The following is a 19381-nucleotide window of genomic DNA, read 5'->3' as shown; positions in this document are numbered from 1 at the left end:
GTGAGGTCATGACCACAGAGATCTTGTCCAAGCTAATTGATTCTGTGCTTCTGTGATCCCTGCAGCAGAGCTGTACCTTGGGGCAAGGCCTGCAGGGCCATGCGGGTGTCAGGGTTATAGAAGGTCACCCAGATGAGTGACACCCTCAAAGCCCCCCAGCCTGAGCCATGGACCCTGGGCCATGGCTGTGTCCCTGTGTCCCCACATCACAAAGCAGTGTTTGCAGATCCCTGCCTTGCCCCTCACACAGGAACTGGCCTCGGGGCTGCTCAGCTCCACTGGCCACAGCATCCTCCACTGCTGCCCCCACCACACCACCTCCACTTCCCCCAGCTCACACCCACATCCACACTATTCCCAGCGAAATAAATGTCACCTCCAGGTCACCCCCAGCAACAAGAGGCACCAGCTCCACATCCTGGTAAAAAGATTTATTAAGAACCTGCAGAACCTGCCCAAAAGGAGGTTGCTGCCCTGGCACTGAAGGGGAGCGGGGACAGAGGATTAGTGCTTCTCTGGGCAAAGCCACAGGGTGAGACAAAGCAAGTGGAGGGCACAGAAAGGCAGTGGGAGCACATCTGCGTGGTGCAGGAGCACCCGCAGCAGTTAAGGCGTATAAAGTGCTCGTAGAAGACCAGCCCTATCGAGGGGCCAAATAACACAAGCAGGGAGGGACAGCAAGGGATGTGGGTGGCTGGTGGCACCTGGCACAAGGGAGTGATGACAGGCTCATGCCCTGCCCAAAGCTGAAGCAAGAAGGACACTGCCTGCCAACATGACTGTCTCCAGCCACAGCCAGGACACCCCCAAATAGGATCTAGGCTGCTGGTCTTCATGGTCATCTCCCAGTTATCCCATGATCAGGATGCTGCTGTGTCTGGGTGCCTCTGCCAGCACAGGGGGAGGATAGTCCCAGTGCAGCATCCTGCCTCAGCTCACTCCCAGAGGAAAAATGAGATTAATATGACTGGTCCTCAGCCAGGCTGTGCCCCAGCAGTGCATCACAGCCTTGTGTCTCCCTCTGGAGCGAGCACAGCCATGAACAGCAACCTCTTCTGCTGCTGGGAGCGTCACCAGCCTCTTGGTCCCCCCTAGGTTGGAATGTCCATGTGGGGCTCAGGTGGTTTCCATCCTCCCCCCACAGGAGGGGCATGGGGAGGTGGCATCACAGGTGCCTCATGCCACCAAGCTGGTTCCCCATGCAGGACAGGGATGCAGCAACAGCAGATCCAAAGCTGCTCTGTGGGGACGGGTCTCCTGCAGCCACTTTGGGGACATTTCTGCAAAACAGCCCTGTGCTCTGGCCAGAGATGGTGGGAAGCAGGGACACCCTCTGCAACTAGTGCTGCATCCCTCTAGCCTGCCCCAGCACTCCCAAACACTCCCTCATCCCCACGGACTGCTCCAAGATATACTGCTTTTCCCTGGAATGTTTTTGTCTAAAATTGCCCTGATAGGATTAAGAAGAAAAAAAAAAAAAATTGGATAAAAAATAGCAACCCCAGGTCATGCTGGGGTTAGGCTCCAAGGCCACCCTGTCCAGGCAGGAGACACCCTGGTGATGGGTTTGGGGACAGCAGAACAGCCAAAGGGGCCTCTCTGGGTGCAGCAGGGGAGGAGGCGATGGTGGGGACAGGGGCTGCCTCCTCCTGACAGCAGGAGGGATGGACCTCACAGGGATGGGTTGGGACAGGATGGGATGGGACAGGTGACCAAGCTGGAGGGGATATGAGGGATGGTGTCCCACCCCTCAGTGGGAGTGCAGGGAGAAGGCCAGTTTGACACAGCTGAGCTCCTCCCCGCCACTGCTGACCACCACCCGGACGCGGTAGTTGCCGTTGGTCATCCAGGAAGGGAGTTCCACATCGGGCACGTCAAAATCGCTGGCTGGCAGGGAGTAGGAGCCCTACGGAGAGAGGGGACAGACAGGCAAGAAGTCAGCCAAAAGGCCAGCCCAGCACCAAAGGGCACAGTGGTATCCACTGGCACTGCCAGCGTCACCGCGGGGCACGGCCGTACCGCTTTGAAGGGGCAGTGGCAGGGGATGCCGTAGGTCAGCAGGGGCTCCGGGCAGGGCGTGCCGGGTGGGATGAGCTCATCCAGAATGCTGCAGACGTCGTTGTAGGTGCAGCTGCCCAGCTGGTCGATGCAGGGCAGCTGGATCCACAGGTCACCCAGTGCCTTCTCTACCACCAGCACTGCCTGGAGGGAAGGTGTTCAGCACCAGCACAACCAGCAGGGCCACCCACAGCTCCTCACCAGCCAACTCCCTCAGCTCCTGATCATGCAATCCTTGGGATGTCCATGAAGTCACTAAACCCCCTCGAGCCCCCCTCTCCTGCTTTCAGTTCCTCTCAACCTGCAGCTTCTGTTCCCCCAATCTCAGCTTGACCTCTTAAGCTAACACCACCCAGCACCTCACATCCCCACCTCCTTCTCCTCTCCTCTGCCTGTCCCAAAGCTCCCAGGGAGCTCCCATCCTACAGCTCTGGCTCCTCACTCCCCCAGCACTCACCCCAGAATCCCAGGCCCAAGGAGACACCATAGCACTGCTCTAGATAGCCCATGCACACTGGACAAGAGACATGTTCTGTCTTATTCCAAAAAAACTTCCCAAAAAGTGTTGCAGGGCAGCTGGCATGGCCCAAGGCTCCCAGAGCAGGGCTGTGGCATGCCCTTGGAGGGAGCAGCTGGGTTGGCTGCTGAAAAACAAGTGCTGCAGCGACCTCCAGAAGCACCCACAGCACCTGGGTTTCATTTCCCTCCTGGAACCAATATATCCCCAGGACATGAAACTACTCAGGTGGTTTCTGTCCTAGGAACAAGGTTGGGAGGCTCCCACTGAACTGTCTGCTCCCACCACAGGTCTCCCCATGCCCACTGTCCTGTTCTGGCTTACAGAGCCCAGTGTGCTCAGCCCTGCACCTCTCTGTACCTCACTCCCCAAGGGCTGCTCATTCCTGTACCCAGTGACAGGCATTTTCCAGCTGATTTGGGGAAGCTCTGCCCTCCCTCACCACACAGAGGGACATCTGGCACTTACCTTCAGAGGGGAACTCATGGTCTTGCCGCTCTTGACAGCCGCGCTGACACGCAGGCTCCCTGGGATGCTGATGGGGTCGGGTGCCACAGAGAGGCTCTGCAGCACCACGGGGTCCCTCTTGTCACCACAGTTCTCCCAGGCAAAGCCACCAACCTGCAGCACCGAGGGACAGGAGGAATTAGAGGCAGGAGAAGCCCTGCCTTGTGTTTGCAAGAGGTTTATCCAGAGCTGCACCTCTGACCCCTGCCAAACATCTGCTTACAAAGAGCCAGAAAATGACCTTCAGCCCCTTCAAATGCCAGTTCTTGAACTCCCAGCTCTCCAAGACTGAGGACATTGCAGAACCCTCTGTCTGTGAGCCTCTGCATGTACTTTACACCCAAAGAGGATTACCAGGCTGCAATTTCCAAACTTGCCCCAGCTTTGCCTCCAAACACTTCACAAGTGGCCAAGGCAAGATGCATCCTTCATGCCAATGGCACTGAGCAAGGTGTGTGAGGACAGGTCAGAGCAAGTTGGGACCAGGTGGTGTCTGCACTGTCCAGCAGGATGCTGGGCAGGGGTGTGGGGGGATCCCCTTGGAGAGGCTGTGGGGTTGGCACAGCCTCCACCTCATCCAGGACCAGCCCTGCTTTGTGACCCCTCATCCACCAGCTCCAGCCACCTGGTTCCACATAGGAGCAGGAATCACACTTGGGGACCAGATGAGCCAGGCTCATCCTCTGCCTGATACACCCCAGGGGCCTGATCCTGAGCTACAAATGAGTACAAATCCTGATCCAGAGTACAAATGAGACAGGGAAACAGCATTGCCCCGTGGGATAATGAAAATCCACATGTAAGGAGATGTCACCCGAATGAGGGACATCACTTATGTGTCCTGAGTTAAGAGTCATGCTGGGACATCTCCCCTGTTCCCTACAAGTCACACCAACCTCTCCAGCAACCACCAGTAAAGACACTTGGATTCAGAGCTGGAGGGATAGCAGCACTGTCTGCAACAGCCACCTCTGAGCCTGCCAGAGGCAAATGGCAGAGACAGCCCCAGCTCCCTCCCCGAGCAGGTTTGGCCGGAGCATCCCATGTCCCCATGGCATGACGTGGGGCTCTCCCTGCCTGCTCGCAGCCGCAGAACCGGTGGAGGCTGTATTGCCTGGTGCCACACGGCAGCCCCAGCGGGCAGAGCGCAGCCCACGCAGCTGAGCAGCCCATCCCACCATGCTGCTCGCCCGCCGGGAGCAGCCCAGGGCAGGACACAGGGCTCAGGACAAGCCGGGACAAGGGTAGGCTGCACCCCGACGCTGAGCAAGAGCTGGGAGCCCCCAGCCCGAGAGTTTGCAGGCAAAGAGGCTCCAGCGAGCTGAGCATCAGTGTGTGGCTGCAGATTGCTGCCCGCCGAGCCCCCTCCAGCCTTCCCAACCGGTTGCCCCTTCCCTCGGGCAAGCACAGCTTTCCTGGAAAATAAATTGCAATATTTCCGTTCACTCCGCGTGAGAGTTACACGTGGTAATCAGCCGTGTCTTAATCAGCGCGTGTTAATGAGCCCGACCCAGAACTCCGTGGGAATAGGGAAGAAGAACATGGGCTGGAAAAGATTCATGGAGCAGCAAAATGAGAGCCGGGAGACGATCAGCCGAAGGACGAGGCCGCTGGGTTTCTGCGTTGAGAAGTGTTTGTAAACACTGGTTCCCTCCTGCTCCGAGCTGCCCCCAGCCTCCAGCACTGCTCCCCAGCGCGGGGGCTGCGGGGCCGCAGGCGGTCCATGGACCCCACTCCCCTGCCCAACCACAGACACGCGCCCAGCAGCGACCTTCCACCCTGACGGGATAGGAAATGCTTCTGGTCTCCTGCAGTCCCAGCGGGATGACGGATTCTTCCCCCTCTCCACCCCGCCGAGTCCCCCCGGCAGCCCCCTCCGTGCCCGAGAGGTGCGGGCTGCGGGCTGCGGGCTGCGGGGTCCGGTCCCTCCTCACCTTGCTGAGCCGCCGGGCCCCGCTGCGCTCCACCAGCAGCTGCGGCTGCGGCCCGGCGAGCGCGGCCGGGACGAGCTGCAGCGCGCACAGCGCCAGCGCCAGCCCCGCGCACAGCATCCTCCGGGAATGCGCCGGGAACGGTCCGGGATGCGTCCGGGGAACTGCTCCGAGCGGTGGGGAGGCGAGCGGAGGGCAGGGACCTCGGCGGGACCGGGCTGGCAGCGGCCGGTCTATGAAGCCCCGAGCAGAGGGGATGAGCCTTCTCTCCGAGCCCGGCCCACCGCCCGATTCCCCTCCCTCCCCCGAGGACGCTCACATTTTCCCTTCCCCTTTTGCTTTCTTTTTTTTTCCCCTCCCTTCCCCGGTTTCGCTGCCAAGCGCAGGACTGGACTCGCAGGGATGCTGGGACGGGAAGCGCCGCTTTCCCAAGCTCCCAGAGCCGGCACTTGGAGCGGGGGGGGGTGGGGTGGGAGCTGCACCCACCACCCCGGGGCACACACATCACCCGCTCCGATGGGGGAAGCACGACCATCTCCCCACCACCCACCCCTCCACCCAGGGCTGCGGCTCTCCTCACATCCCGCTCGGGGGTGCCCCGGCTGTGCGAGGGTCGGTACCCTCTGGTCGGTACCCGGGACCCCCACGTTCCCCCCGCGCTCGGCACAGGGCAGGTGGCAGCTGAAGAGCAGAGATATTTGAGATATTTCAGATATTTGAGACCCTCAAACCCGATGTGTATGAGCAGGGGGGAGGGGACACTGGCATCGGGTAGCTTCTGCCTGGGCACTTTGCCACAGTACCCCTACCACCCATCTATGTAAAATGCTGGATTTATCATCCCCTCTTCCATTCCTACCCCCTGGTTTGCGGATCATTTTCCAGACAGCGCTGCCCCGGGCACCCCCATCATGCTGGAATGGTCACACGGGTACCCCTCCATCAGTAGTGGCATGGATTTTCCCGTATATTTTGGTGGACAGATGCTTTTATCCTGCAGAGGGGACTGAGCCAACTGAGCACACAGGACACAAGTGTGGCAGGTCTCACACCTTCCCCCCTGCCACAGCACGGTCAGGAGCCACTTGTGAGACCCTTCCCCACAGTCAGCTCTGCTCTCCCTTGCACACGGACACTGCCTGGCCTCCCCATATTGCTCTCAGCCCTGGGAAGGGTTGCCTGGCTTGTCCAAACCCCCGTCTCAGCTCTATTTTTAGCCTTTCGTCCTTATTTAGCAGCAAGGCCGGGCGGCAGCGTGCAGGCAGGGCGTGGGAGCAGGCAGGGGACGTGGTGGATGCTGCTGCCCACCCCGAGCCGGCAGCGACAACTGCGCCGCTGATCCACTGCCGAGGCTTAAGGGTGAGGAATAAATAGCCCGTTCCTCCCAGCCGGGAACGGAGCGGGGCGGAAAGTTATCCCCTGGGATTAGCTTTCACTTTGAGGCCCCGGAGCAGCCGGAGGACAGGCATAAGGATAGGGATGCATGGGGAGAGGCACAGGCACAGAAGGAGCATTGTGTTTGGGGCTGGGAGGGGAGCAGAGCCCCTCACCTCGAGCCCTGGCATCGAATGCTTTTCTGCTTCTCACAGCCATTGTGAGTGAAGGTTTCACTTCCCTATTCCCATCCTTTTCCACTTCATTTTGCCATGGGGGAAAAAGGAGAATAAAAGACTGCGAGAACAGGTTAACCCACATCTTTTTGCTTGGAAAAGCACAGGCAGGGACAGGAATGACTTGAAATCGTTGCACTACCTCAAGGCAGAATCATGTGTGACCTAAATCCCCACTAAAAGAGCCTGTGACTTTTTTTGGGCTCCAACACATGTGAGAACTTCTCCAATTCAAACAGTTTTTTCAACTATCTCACCCATGCAAAATTGAGAGCAAGTCATGAGGTCTCAGCAGACCTGGCTAAACACCTCGGATTTGCATGAAGAAAAGCAGCCAGCACTTCATTACCTCTCATTTACCAAAGCAAACAGACTGCAAATGATGAGCAGGGAGGAAAGGTGTAACCACGACCACTATCTGTCCACCCATTGGGCTGCAGCTCTACCAGGAACCATCAGGCATCACCACAGGCCAGCTCATCACCCAAAAACCTTCCAGAAAAATATCCTCCACCTCTCTTTTTTTTTTTTTTTTCCAGACTAGGTTTCTGAAAATAAGATAAACAAACAAGAAAAAAAAATTGAATGACCCCATCTGCACTCACAGAACCACTCTGCAAACAGACCATGCCGGGCTGGCACTGACCCTTGTACCCATCCTGTTGTGCCCAGTCCGTACTGGAACCAGAGAGAGAGCCACAAGAGACACTTAAACAGTTTGCACAAATGCTTTTCTTATCCATAAGCTTTGGCAAACACTTTAAATGACCATTGGTACAAATTAACTCGACTTTCCAGCTGTTATCCCATTTACGGCAATTCAGCCGAGCATGTGATAAAGCCTCCTTGTCTCACTTTTCTAGACAAAACCCTGGAGATGTCTCCAGCTGCTGTCATTCCTGGGGAGAGATCAAGATAACACCAAAAAAAGACATTAGAGCAAACTTCAAAACAAGCTGAAGCTGCCTCAGGTGGTGGCACAACACCACCTCTGCTTTCCTGTCTTTGCCTGGGCAGAAATCGCCTTGCTCCCACAGTCCCCTTTTTCTCCAGGCTGCCTCATGCAGCCTCCAGATGCCCGGGGTGCTCTGCTTACCCCTAGGATGCCATGGAAAGCCCCTGCTTTGCTCAAAAGCAGCTGAACAGAGCAGTTCCTGAAAAGGGAGCAAGTTTTCAGTATATTGGGGCAGAGGAGGATAAAGCAGGGCTGATGTGAAAGACCTGTCTGCAGGCACATATCCTATGCAGTTTCTATAGGAAATACTGGAGAAATTGAGGAATTGCTAAAATCAAGCTAGAATAAGAGAGGTTTGGGGTAGCACAGGCAGGGCTTTTGGCAGGCAGCCTCACAAGTGCACCCACAGGCTGAAGGAAGGATGTAACATAGTCTGGGCAGCCATGTCTCCAAAAGGCAGGGGTTCTCCTAGAAGCACAGGGTTGTCACAGCAGAGCCTGCAGCAGAGGCTGGGGATGGGGGTGCTGGAGCTGGCCTTGCTGCACAGACCCATCCCCAAGCCCCAGCTCTGCCCTGCTGGCTTGATGCCTTAGCCTGATGTGACCAAACTGTTTTTTCTCCATCATTGTCAAGAGAAATCCTACCTGGAGCCCCACTTTGTGGAATGAGGGCGTCCCCAAGCACCCCCTTGGCACCCCACAGTTAAAAGCTGAAATTTCCACAAGCACATGTGCAAACTACTGGACCCTTGTGCACCAGCAAGACGTGATGGCAGCTGGACAGACTCCTCATCAGCTGCCCACACAGTTGCTTCTCTTTGCAGCCTTGGCCCCAGCAATGCAAATTCAGTCTGGAAATCTGCACGTGCTTTGCGCTTCCCCCTGTAGGCCTTCAGTCTCTGAAGTCTGGACCGGGATTTTTAATTAACCCTGGAGAGGTGGAGACCAGCACCTTGCGCATTTATCCCACAAACGATCTACTCAGCCCAAATAAGTACTCTCATGCAGGGAAGAGACTTGCCCCACTCTGAAGTGCTGGGAGAGATAAGAACTGAGACGCTCTCTCGGTGGTTTCTGAGCAGTGGGAGCTGATGCCAGAAGCTTCTGTGACTCACAAAACTTCACTCAGGTTAAGCAGCACCCACCCAAGAGGACGCAGGCAACTGGTCCCACCAGTCCCCGGGAGACTTGGGGCAACGTGGGCCTGCCCCTCGTCCTCCCCACCCTCCCATCCAAGTGGTGTTTCACAATTTCCCCGGTGCCAGGGTTACCAGGGCAAGAAAAACACCTCCAAGTCGAACGTGACAGGACGACCAGGCACCTCCACTCCCTCGCTGCCCAGGCGAAATGCCAAGGTGTTGGCATCCCTAGAGCCGCAGGCTGCTTGGACTTCTCCCAGGGGATATTTGGAAAATGTCAGAATAGAAACTTGTTGACAAAAAACTTGCAATGTTTCCATACAGGCACGGCCTCATGACCAAGTTCAAAGACTCCTATTTCAGCAGTTCTGGGTAGCACCAATGGGTTTTCAGGTCAATATGTGTGGTCGTTCAGGAATGTATAAAAAGATAATTTTAAAAAAGCATTTAAAAATCATTAAAATCAAAACATTTGGAGGAACATACCTTTCCTCACATTATTTTTTAGATGGGACACTTTCAAATCCATGTGTGTCCCTACATGTTCAAGACCCACTTCCAAAGTGTAGGATTTCCCCCTGGAAAAGGGCACCCTGGCTCCAGGCCCAGCATTTGGGGTGTTTGGGATGCTCAAGAGAAGGGTTGACAGGATACAGTCCCTCAGGCAATATGGATCACACTGAAAGCCCCCTCCAGCCAGCACAATGACCCAGAGCAGAGCTCCTGCCAGGAGTAGCACCCCAAACCCACCACTTTTCCACAAGTACCCCCACAAAAGCTGAAACTTGATGGGGTGATGGCAAAAGCCAGATGGATTCTGCTTTCTCACTCTCATCCCTATTCCTAAGGGGCCTGGGGTGGCTTCAGCAGTGGAAGCCCCCTGAGCAGCTGGTCCTGCTCCCACCCTAGCTCTGGTGCAGGGCTCCTGTTCCCCTTTCTCCTCGCCCAGGAGAGGACACCTCCAATGCAGGGGCCCTGCTCTTCTTACCCCACACCCACAACGGAGCATCCTCAGTGCAGGGGGCCCGTGGGACAGAGCATTCCCGAAGCACCCCGGCCCAGGGCGGGGACACCCCGGGGTGGAGGGGGCCCAGGGCCAGCCCCGGGGGCGGGCAGGCTGCGGCCGGGGGCCCTGCCCGCGGCTCGGGGGTGCAGAGCACCCTCTCCCGGCGCTGCCTGTCAGCAGCTGCCGGACGTTTTTATTACTTTTTTTTTTTTTAATTATTTTTTTTTCCTGCCTGCCAGCTGGGGCGGCTCAACCCGTCCCGTCCCTGACCGGTGCCGCTCGCCGGGGGATGCCGCGCCCCGCGCCCCGCGGCTGAGCGGGTCCCGCCGGGGCTCCATGGGCTGCACCGGCAGCGCCCTGCGCTGCTGCCCCGTCGGTGCCGAGGTAGCGGCTGCGGGGGTTTTTGGGCTGGGCTGGGCTGGGCTTGGGCTGGGCTTCTCTCGGGGTCGGGGTTCGCGTGGGGTCGGGCTCTCGTGGGACCGAGTGCACACGTTGTCGGGGTTCAATGGAGCTGGGGTTCGCGTGGGGCTGATGTTTGCGGGGAGTCCTGCTTGCACTGCTGGGGACGAGGGGTGTTGGAGGCGCCCGGCGTGGGTTCCTCCCTGTCCCGGGGAGCGGTGGTGCCGGGCGCTGTGGCTGTCCCCGGCTGCGTGGGACCCCACCGGCATTGGGGTGGGGGAGGTGGCAGCGGGGACAATGAAAGTGGCAGCCACCCGCTCTCCTGCGCCCTCCTCCACTCTCCTGCACCCCTCCAGGCTCACCCCGACATCACGGAAATTCTATAATTAAGGGGGTGCAGGATCTGGGATGATGATGCCTGTTGGAAATGCTGGTCCCATGGATGACAGGCATGGGTTCCCCCAGCTAGACCTCTGCCAGCTTCCCACAGCATCCTCCCTCGTCCCAAAGGCTGTGTCTCCTTGTGCTGAAGGCATCGCTCCTGTAGGGGAGCATTCCTGTAGGGGAACACTCCTGTGGGGGAGCACTCTGAGTCCCCTCAGATCTCAGCACGTTGCTCTGTACTGAGGAGCTCTTTGGTGAGGTCTGAAATTATCTGCTGATTTGTTATTATCATTACTGTTGTTATTATTTGACGTGCTCATGCTGCCCCAGTGCCTCACCACTGACCTCGGGGGATGTTTTTGCTATCGGATGTGCTGTGCTTACTGCTGTTGGGTGTTGTGATCGCTGGAGGGTGGCATGGGAAGGAGGGAAGGCAGAAACACCCCGTGGTGCTGCTGTGCCCCCAGCACAGGTGGTCCTTTGCAGATCCAGCTGTGAGAGTCCCCACCTGGAACCACAGAACCCACTGCTGGATGTGCAGGGGGAGCAGGCACGGGGCTCACACAGCCCTGCAGCCAACAAGTGCCTTTATTTACAGCACTTGCAGGCTTGGTCGCTTCTCCACATCATGGAAAAAATCCCACTCTTTGCTATGACCTATAAGATCAGATATTTCTGGGCTGGTTTGTGACTCTAAGAGCTCTCAAGAACAGGCATAGGACAGGGAGAAACAGCCCCAAGGCCCCAGGTGTTGAGAGCCCCACATTTACCGAAACACGGAAATTTGTCATTTGCCTACAGACGTCTCCCTTCCTGCACTTGCCCGCTCTCGAGCTCCTCTGCACAGCCCTGTGTCACTGCTCCCCAACAGTCATTACCCATAAACAGCCCTGCTGCTGTGACTGGAAGTCATTCTGAAAGCAGCACCTAAAATCCCCATGATGGCTAAAAGGCGTAAGGGCATGCACGGGGCCACTCCTGCCCATGTTCTCATGTCCAGAGTACCAAAAGGCAGGATGGGAGACCTTCACCTCCCACTGCTGATGGGTGGACTTGCAGAGTTGCTCCCTTGAGGTTTCTTGGGGTTAGGGGAGACTTCAAACCCCAGGGGCAAGCCCAGCCAGAAGCCATGTGCAGGTCATGGGGCTGGGGACTCTAATGGGGCTGGGGGCTGCAGAGGCTTTTGAGGCCAGTCCCAGCTTTGAGGTGACCTTGAGGAGCTGGTGCTGGGCTGGGTCTGGTGGGTGGATGACATACCAGGAGCCAGTGTGTGCCCCGGGGGAGGCTCCTTGGCAGCCTCATCCTTCCCTGGCACCAGTCTGCAGGCAGCAGGGTGATAAGGGAGGCACAGAGAGAACCCAGCCCTGAGCTGCGGGCGCTGCCCCTGGGGTTTCCTTCCCCTTCAGCTCCATCCACCCGTGCTTGGCCACTCATGCTTTGGTCACGCTCCTGGCGTGAGAGAGGCCAAGTTGCCTTCCCAAAAGGTTGGGGCTGAGGCTTGGCCGCCTTCCAGGGCTGGGGTGAATTTATTTTGAAGTGCTGGGAACTGTAGGTAGCACCAGGAGTCAGGGAAGGGCCAGAATGCAAAACTCGGGGCTGTCAACAGTGTGAAGTGTTTGCCTATGGTCTGCGGCACAGATCTGACTGTAGGAGAGGTGATAATCACCTCCTAACACAACCATCACCATCACTGGAGGAAACACAGCAGCAGGGTTAAAGACAGGTCCTACGGACCTGCCAGCATTGCTCTGGCAGCACTGAGCATCTGCTGCAGGTCTGGGAGGTGTTACACTCATGGACCAAATCCTGGCCCCCTACTCCACAGCCACAAAGCAAAGCCTCCTCCCCAGGAGCAGAGTCAGGATTTAAATACTCATTTCCTGCCTCTTTGTGATTTCCTTTGCTAGGTTGCATGGTTGAATTGCTTAATGTACTTGTAAAACAGGAAAAGAGGAAGAAAAATACAGTCCAAAACCCCACCTCACACTACGAGCTGAAGCAGAGGCTGCAGCCACCTCGGCTGCCCACACTGTGCCAGCTTGCTCTACACTGGTGCTCCTCATCTCAGAACCCTTGGAGATGACTCAGGTCCTGTTGGAAATCCCTATTAATCCATCCATAAACAGTTCTGCTCCAGACTATTAGAAATATTTAGTTCTAAGAATGTAGATACTTTTGGTTTTTTCATAGCTGGAAGGTATTTTTGGCAGAGGTTTCCAAGAACTTACAGGATAAGCTACGCTGTGGATGGCCCCCACCTGCAGGATGTATCAGGCTGTTTCTTCCCCTGGCCAAAGCTGTTCCAGCTGGAGCAATTCCCAACCTGCTCCTTGCACACACTGTGAATTCCAGGATGATTTTCCAGCTCTCCAAAATGCGCCAGGCGATACCAGAGGTTCGGGTGCCACAAAGCTTCTCTGGAAGTGACAGTGGAAAGTCCCTCCATATTTCAGAGCTTTCAGCCAAATTTTGCTGTTCACCCCAGAGGTGGAGCTTTTATTCCAAAGGACAATTGAGTGTTTATGACTAAAATTAGCTCTAGACGCTATTTTAATTGCTCCTAGAGGTAGGAAGATGCCTCACTCATAGCCTCAGGGCAAGTATTTAGATTTGTCTGTTGATGCTGGTGAACCTGTTCCTCGCTTCACCTATTTCTGAGTTCAGTGCTGGTGTCTCAAATAATCTTCCTTTAGAGGCTGAAGGGCTCTGAGGTCCCATCCTGCTGGGTTTGGGGTGTGCGGGAGAGGTGAAGATTCCCTGGGTGTGTGCTGGGGACAGTGCCTGTGCTATGGAGGTGACCAGCCCTGGGCTCTCTGTCCTTAGGCATCACTTATGCTAGTGAGCAGGACAAATGCAGCAGAGGTGGTTTGGTTTGGGGTCCCTCCTGGAGGTGGTAACAGCATCCTGCTCTCAGCTCTGCTGAGATCATCCAAAACCCTTGAGGCGTGTGTCATCCACCTGTCAGGAGGGTCCTTCTACACAGCCTTTGCTTTGTTGCAGTGCAAAAAAGGATATGGGGTGTGGGGAGGAGGCCTTTTGGGACTCCTATGATGCCCTCATGGCTGCAGAGCCTCGATTGTCTCATTCATCTCTTCCCTCGCCCCCCATCCCCCGAACTTCAAAACCCATCACAGGACACTGCTACGTTAAATACCAGGGAGATGCGCGCTGGCACGAGGTGTGTCAGGGGACAGGAGAGGATTCCTGGGAACACCTTGTAGTCAGGTGTGCCAGGATTCAGCAGCATCTCAGAGCACCCTGTGCTTTCAGGGTGAACTACATGGACAAGGAGAACAAGCCCCGTGAACTCTGCCGGGTGCCTCCTCGCCCCCTCGCCTGGGCCACGTTCAACGCTGTGGCTGCTCATGCCATAGAAGGGAAGATAAAGCCGTGGCTTCCCAGAGGCTTGGAGTTCTCCTGCTCTCTGGAACTGCGCCTCCCTCCCGCTCCAGAAGGGGGGCTGCAGTGGAGGCGGAGACAGGGACGTCTCTTTGCTTTCCCTTGCTTTTTTCCCAAGCCAGGCTCTCTAATCCGGGCTGTATTTGGCCGCGCCGCTGTGCGCGGGGCCGAGCCGGGGAGCAGCCGGCCCGGCGGGTCCCGCAGGCAGCAGGGCTGCTTTCCTTAGGGATTGGGATTTTTAGGGACAGCTCTGCCGGGGGCTGGAGGGCAGCACCGTGTCTTCAGGTGAATTTTCTTGCCTCTCGTGCATCTATGCCATACCCAGAAGCCCAGCTCAGTGATGGGCATCAGGGACCACATTTGCCTTGCACCAGCGAGGCCGAGCCGTGAGAGCCTGCAAGATTTGCTTCTATCTTTCAGCAACTGATAAAAATATATCCACTCTTTTTTTTTTTTTTCCTCTTCTCCCCTCCAAGTGACTAAATTAAACCCATGCAGGGCTGGAAGGCATCCCACGGAGCTGTGTTGCTGGAGGCAGCTCCCGGCTCTGGGTTATCTCAGCCCCGTGGCAGCAGCGGGAGCGTGCGGGAGTGCGGGGCTGTGCAGCACATTCCTGCGCTCCTGAGGTCATTGCTTGGCCGCCGCCTGCTCTCGCCTGCTGCCAGCCCTGCACAGGGGCTGTATGGTCTGATTTATGGTTATTTTTCATTTCTCACTCCTGCTCCAGCTGTGTCAAAGCCCATCTGTCTAAGGCCCTGGCAGAGGCGTGTGTCTGGGGAGCTGCAAGGTGCCAGGGACCAGACTGACCTGAGCATCCCAGGACAGGAGGAGAGGGGCAAGGGAGTGCCAAAGCTGGAGCCCTGCCAAGTGCTGCCTGCTCTCCCCCACCAAAAGTTTTGCTGCTGGGGCCCATTTTGCACCAGCACCATGTCAGTGAGGGTGGCATCCCCCAGGTTTTCCAGCTGAATGCCACATGGTGAACTGTCTGGGATGGAGGGAATTGGCATGAGCTTGAGGCTGCCTGATGGGCAGTACATGCACACCCACGGGTGCTGGGAGAGGGCAGGGCTCTGGGAGGGACTGCTGCTCCCCGAGGACCTGTGTTTTAGCAGAGCTGATGCAGGCTCAGGACAGGGTGTTCTCTGCCTGCAGCCACCTGCCCGACTGTTCCCCTCTGCTCCAGCCTCCTCTCTCTCTGCCAGAGACAGCTAAAAGCCCAGCAGCAGAGGGGATCGGCTTCCCAGGAGCTCTCGGCCTTGAAGACACAGAATGGTGAGAAAAAAAAATGTTTTCCGCCTGCTTTGCTTTCTCAGAGCGATATTAAGGAAGCACTGGGCAGGCCCCAGCATGGCACCAGGGAGGATGAGGATGATGTAGGTGCATGCTGGTGCAGGAGGGCAAACAGAGCATCCCAGAGACAGCGGCATCCCTTCCTCTCAGTCAGACAGGTCATCCCCAGAAAAGGAGACCTGACAAGCTCTGTGTCCTCTCTGAGCCTGCCAGCACCATCCCAATTAGGGCTAATTTGGACCAGTGAGACGGAGGGAGGTGTTTCTCCAGTGTGAAGAGGGTAGTGCTGAACCCAGCCCACGGCACTGGCAGGTTCAGCTGCCCAGGATGTGCAGGCAGCCCAGCCAGAGGGAGGCAGCCAGGGCTGTTTCAGCCGTGTTTGTCTTGCAGCCAATGCCTCCCTGCTTCCTGAGCATGGGGAGAAGGCAGCGCGGGCAGAGGAGTGGACGGACAGTGCGAGATTCCTCCAAGGCCAGGAGGAGGAGGAGGAGCGGCTGCAGGATGCTGGCCAGGCAGGCACTGCGAGCATCTCCCAAGACACTGAGATCCAGGTGAGCTGGAAGGGCTGGTGCTGCTGGAGGCAGCAGCTGGGCATGGAGCATGTCACCAGCCTGGTCTTTCCTGGCACGTGCTGGGCTGGGCTCTCCCATTTTTTGGAGGGCAGGTCTATGAAAGGGCAAGGAAGCCCAAAGCAGTGAAGCTCTGCATCCCTTGCACTGAGATTTCTCATCCAACTGTTTCCCAGGTGGAAAAGGGAAAAGAGCTGGAGCTGAAGGAACAGCTTGATGCCCTGAGGAGAGAGCACACGGAAACCCTGCAAGGTGCGTGCCAGGGCAGCAGGGCTCCCTGCAGCTCCCCTCCCCTCTCCCCGCTACTGCCGTGTCCCTTTGGCTGCCTGTGGGGTCATGGGGATGCTGTTCCCTGCTCTCCACTGCTGTGGGGCTCAGGTGGGGCCCGCTGCCCCAGTGTCCCCACACTGGTGGCACTCAGCTCATGTTCCTCCACAGAGCTCCAGGGAGCACATGAGCAGGAGAAGCTGCTGCTGACAGAGTCCCACCACAGGTCTGAGGCAGCCTTACAGGTATCAGCAGAGAAATCCATGGGGAGGGGGGGCTTGTGGACCACCTGCTGGTTCTGCCCACATTCTCCAGTGGTCACCTCAGTGCCTGGTGTGCTCGGGGACCACGCCAGCTCTTCCAGCCCTGGTGTTATTTGGGTACCACAGCCCAGCAGTCCCTGTCTCAGAAAGAAATCCCAGATACCTCTCATTCTGCTTTTTCCCTGGTTCTCTTAGGAGAAAATTCAGGCATTGAATTCCCAGCTGAAATCCTTCCAGGAGAGGATGAAGCGGGTGGAGGAGTCACTCTTGAGAACAGACTACAAGAAGCACATCCAGGTGCAGGGAGGGGTGTCAGGGAGGGGACCTGCTATGGGGTGCTGACCCAAAGCCAAGGGGCCTCTGATGGACCCTGGCAGGGTGGGGCTGGAACCAGAGGGGAGCACAGGACAGCTGAGGGAGGGAGCAAAGCCTGCCCTGGGGAGGTGTTGAGGTCCCTTGGACACAAGTGATGGCCCTGCAGGAGCACGGGAGCCCCAGCCCCTTCTGGGAGCAGGAGCTGGAGAGCCTGCACTTCGTCATCGAGATGAAGAACGAGCAAATCCATGGCCTGGACAAGAAGCTGCTGCACCTGGAAACCGTGGTGGGTTGAAAGGGCGAGGGTCACAGGTGGGCTTTCCTCTTTTCAGCTCCTCTATCCACCTAAATTCTGCCCAGAAACTGCAGCTGGAGCAAAGGTGGATGGAGCCCTCTTCCTCTCTTGCTGTGGGGGGAGGGATGGGGAAGCAATGCCACCAGGTCAGCATTTCACCCAAAATGGCGTGGCAGGGGGCTCAGAAGTGTTTCCCAGCTCTCTCCTCACCCTCATGCCCCCTTCCAGGAGGAGAGGAACCTTCTGCTGGAGGAGAAGGTGAAAACTCTCCAGCAGGAGAACGAGGACCTGCAAGTCCGCACCCAGAACCACTTGGTCATGGCGAGGTAAGTCCCACCCACCCGTGCACAGGTGGCATCTCCGGTGGGGGGACAGGTGGCAGTGCGGGAGCACGTGGCAGCCTGTGGTGCCGCGGGTGCTTTGCGGGGAGCAGAGGGGCGGCTCCGGCAGCCTGTGCCCTCTGCCCGCAGGCAGCTGTCCGAGGAGCTCCAGAACGCCCGCGGGGCGCTGGAGAAGGAGGCGCAGCTGCTGGATCAGGCTCGCCGGGAGAAGGAGGAGCTGCTGTACCGTGTGCTCAACGCCGGGGACGGCACCCCCTTCCCCATGGCTACCGGCGAGGTGCCCCTCATCGCCACGTAGCACCGACGGCACGGCGCGCTGCCGGGGACTGCCGGGGACTGCCCCGCAGCCCTGTGAGCCCAGGGCTGCTCTCACCAGTGCCCCCCGGTCGGGGCAGGGCTCTGGGCTGGCCGAGCCCTCGGGGCGCCTCACGGACCGGAGCGATGGAGCATTTCACGGGACGCTTACGCCTGCATTTCCCCAGCCCGTGTGGGGCTGCAGAGGGACCCTGGCCTCCCACCCACACAGTCCCTGCGCCCCTTCCTCTGGTGAGGGGCTGTCTGTGGCTGAAAGGGGTCAGCCAGGACAGACAGACTTGCATTGGGCCGGATCTGACCTAGCGCTTGGCTCTGAGTATAAACAGCACCAGTGCTGCCCCAGGGCATGAGGACAATGAGGAGGCCACTAGGACAGGAGGGGGACAAGCACCGGGAGGATGAGGAGGGCACTGGGGACATGATGTTAACCTCACCAGGCAGGGCTCCCACCCATGCCCTCCTATTCTCATCACCTCCTCCACCTTCAGCAAATGTCTCCCAGGTACAGCTCCTGCATGTCCCAGCTGACTGCCACAAAGACCCCAAGCCCTACTTGTCCCTGCTGCCCCTCAGCAGCACCACCAGTCCCATCTTCTCCCACAAAAGCTGGACAGAGGCTGGAGCTGCACCTCAGGGAGCAGAGCATCTTCCCAGGGGGTAGCAGGCTTTGGCAGGTCACATCCCTCTGCTCGAGGCAGGGCATCCCCATCAGGGAAGGTGCTGCCAGCATGGCTGTGGGTCAGGGCTGGATGCACACAAGCACTTTCCCCTGGGTGCACGAGTGTGATGGGAGTCTGCTCTGGGGCTGTCACAGGCCTGTCCCCTCCCCAGGACTGTTTAGACAGAGCTGTACGTGTGTGTGGGTGGGTGTGTGTGGGTTTGTGTGTCTGTGGGTGTGTGTGTGCACCAGCCAAGGTGCTGCTGCCTGTAATGATTACAGATCTGTAAGAAGCAGCAGCCTCAGGAGTCCCATGTCAGTGGTTTGGGGGACTGGTGCAGGAGTGTCCCAGAGTGGGGCTGTGTGCTCCACACCCCACACAGTGGGAAGAAGGGGAAGGGTGGGAGCTGGCACCACAAAGACTCAACAAGGAAACTCCACATGCGGCCCTTAAGGCTGATCCCCATTTTCCTGTTCCTTCCCTCTTTTCCTTCATTTCAATGGGCTCCCAGCTCAGGGCAGACCCAAACCCTCCCAGCATCAGGGCCACTGCATCAGTCACTTCCGTCCTTTGTGCTGACCTTAATCAGAAATTCAGCGGCTGAATGGGCAGCCAGGAAGGCAACGTGGATGGGGGATCCAGCTCTGACCCACAAACCTCCATGGGGTTGCCAGAGGGGGAAATGGGGGAGCCTATTGTGTCAGAGCCATGTCCCACCCACCAGGGCATCCTCTGCTCCACACATCATCTGTGCCTCCCCCAGGTGCTGTAGCACCAAAGCAGGGGAAAGCCCAGCAAATCCTGCCTGGTTATGGCTGAAGGGATCAGGATTTCTGGACAAGGGGATACGAGGCTGGTGGGGTCTGGGATCCTGCTCTGGACACCTGGTACCACGTCCCAGTGCCCCAAAGGCAGATCCTGCGTGGGACTTGGAAGAATGTGCCTGACTCTGGGAAAGGGGACACTGGGAACTGAGGAGGAGGAATAAATGAGTGAAGAAAAGGACTTGCACACTATGAAAGGGGGAAAGCCTGGACCAGGCAGTACCTTGGCAATCATGGGGGGGATGATAGGTCCTGGGTGCCCCGACAAAATGGAGGGTGAGGGCAGCACAAAAAGCCTCTACCTAATTGTGAGCAGCTGAAGGAGCAGGGTGGGCGAAG

General features: G+C 57.6%; 2 protein-coding genes across 2 annotated transcripts; one reads left to right on the top strand and one right to left on the bottom strand.

Moving 5' to 3' along the window:
* Positions 1–416: 416 nt before the first annotated feature.
* Positions 417–5305, bottom strand: GM2A (ganglioside GM2 activator). The gene is made up of 4 exons (XM_053991420.1): positions 5017–5305; positions 3044–3196; positions 2020–2202; positions 417–1906 (listed from the first exon to the last, which is right to left on the bottom strand). The coding sequence occupies exons 1-4, from the start codon at positions 5131–5133 to the stop codon at positions 1751–1753; spliced, it is 609 nt and encodes a 202-aa protein (XP_053847395.1). The 5' UTR covers positions 5134–5305; the 3' UTR covers positions 417–1750.
* A 4642-nt stretch (positions 5306–9947) lies between these two features.
* Positions 9948–19335, top strand: CCDC69 (coiled-coil domain containing 69). Its single transcript, XM_053991172.1, has 9 exons — positions 9948–10106; positions 15107–15176; positions 15585–15745; positions 15940–16015; positions 16202–16275; positions 16489–16590; positions 16775–16894; positions 17132–17229; positions 17374–19335. Exons 1-9 carry the CDS (start codon positions 10059–10061, stop codon positions 17540–17542), a joined length of 918 nt encoding a protein of 305 aa, XP_053847147.1. The 5' UTR covers positions 9948–10058; the 3' UTR covers positions 17543–19335.
* The last annotated feature ends 46 nt before the right edge of the window (positions 19336–19381 follow it).

The sequence above is a fragment of the Vidua macroura genome, chromosome 15 (genome assembly GCF_024509145.1).
Source record: "Vidua macroura isolate BioBank_ID:100142 chromosome 15, ASM2450914v1, whole genome shotgun sequence".
Lineage (NCBI taxonomy): Eukaryota > Metazoa > Chordata > Aves > Passeriformes > Viduidae > Vidua > Vidua macroura.
The sequence above is the reverse complement of the archived record's forward strand: the minus strand, read 5'-3'. Positions and strand labels throughout refer to the sequence as shown.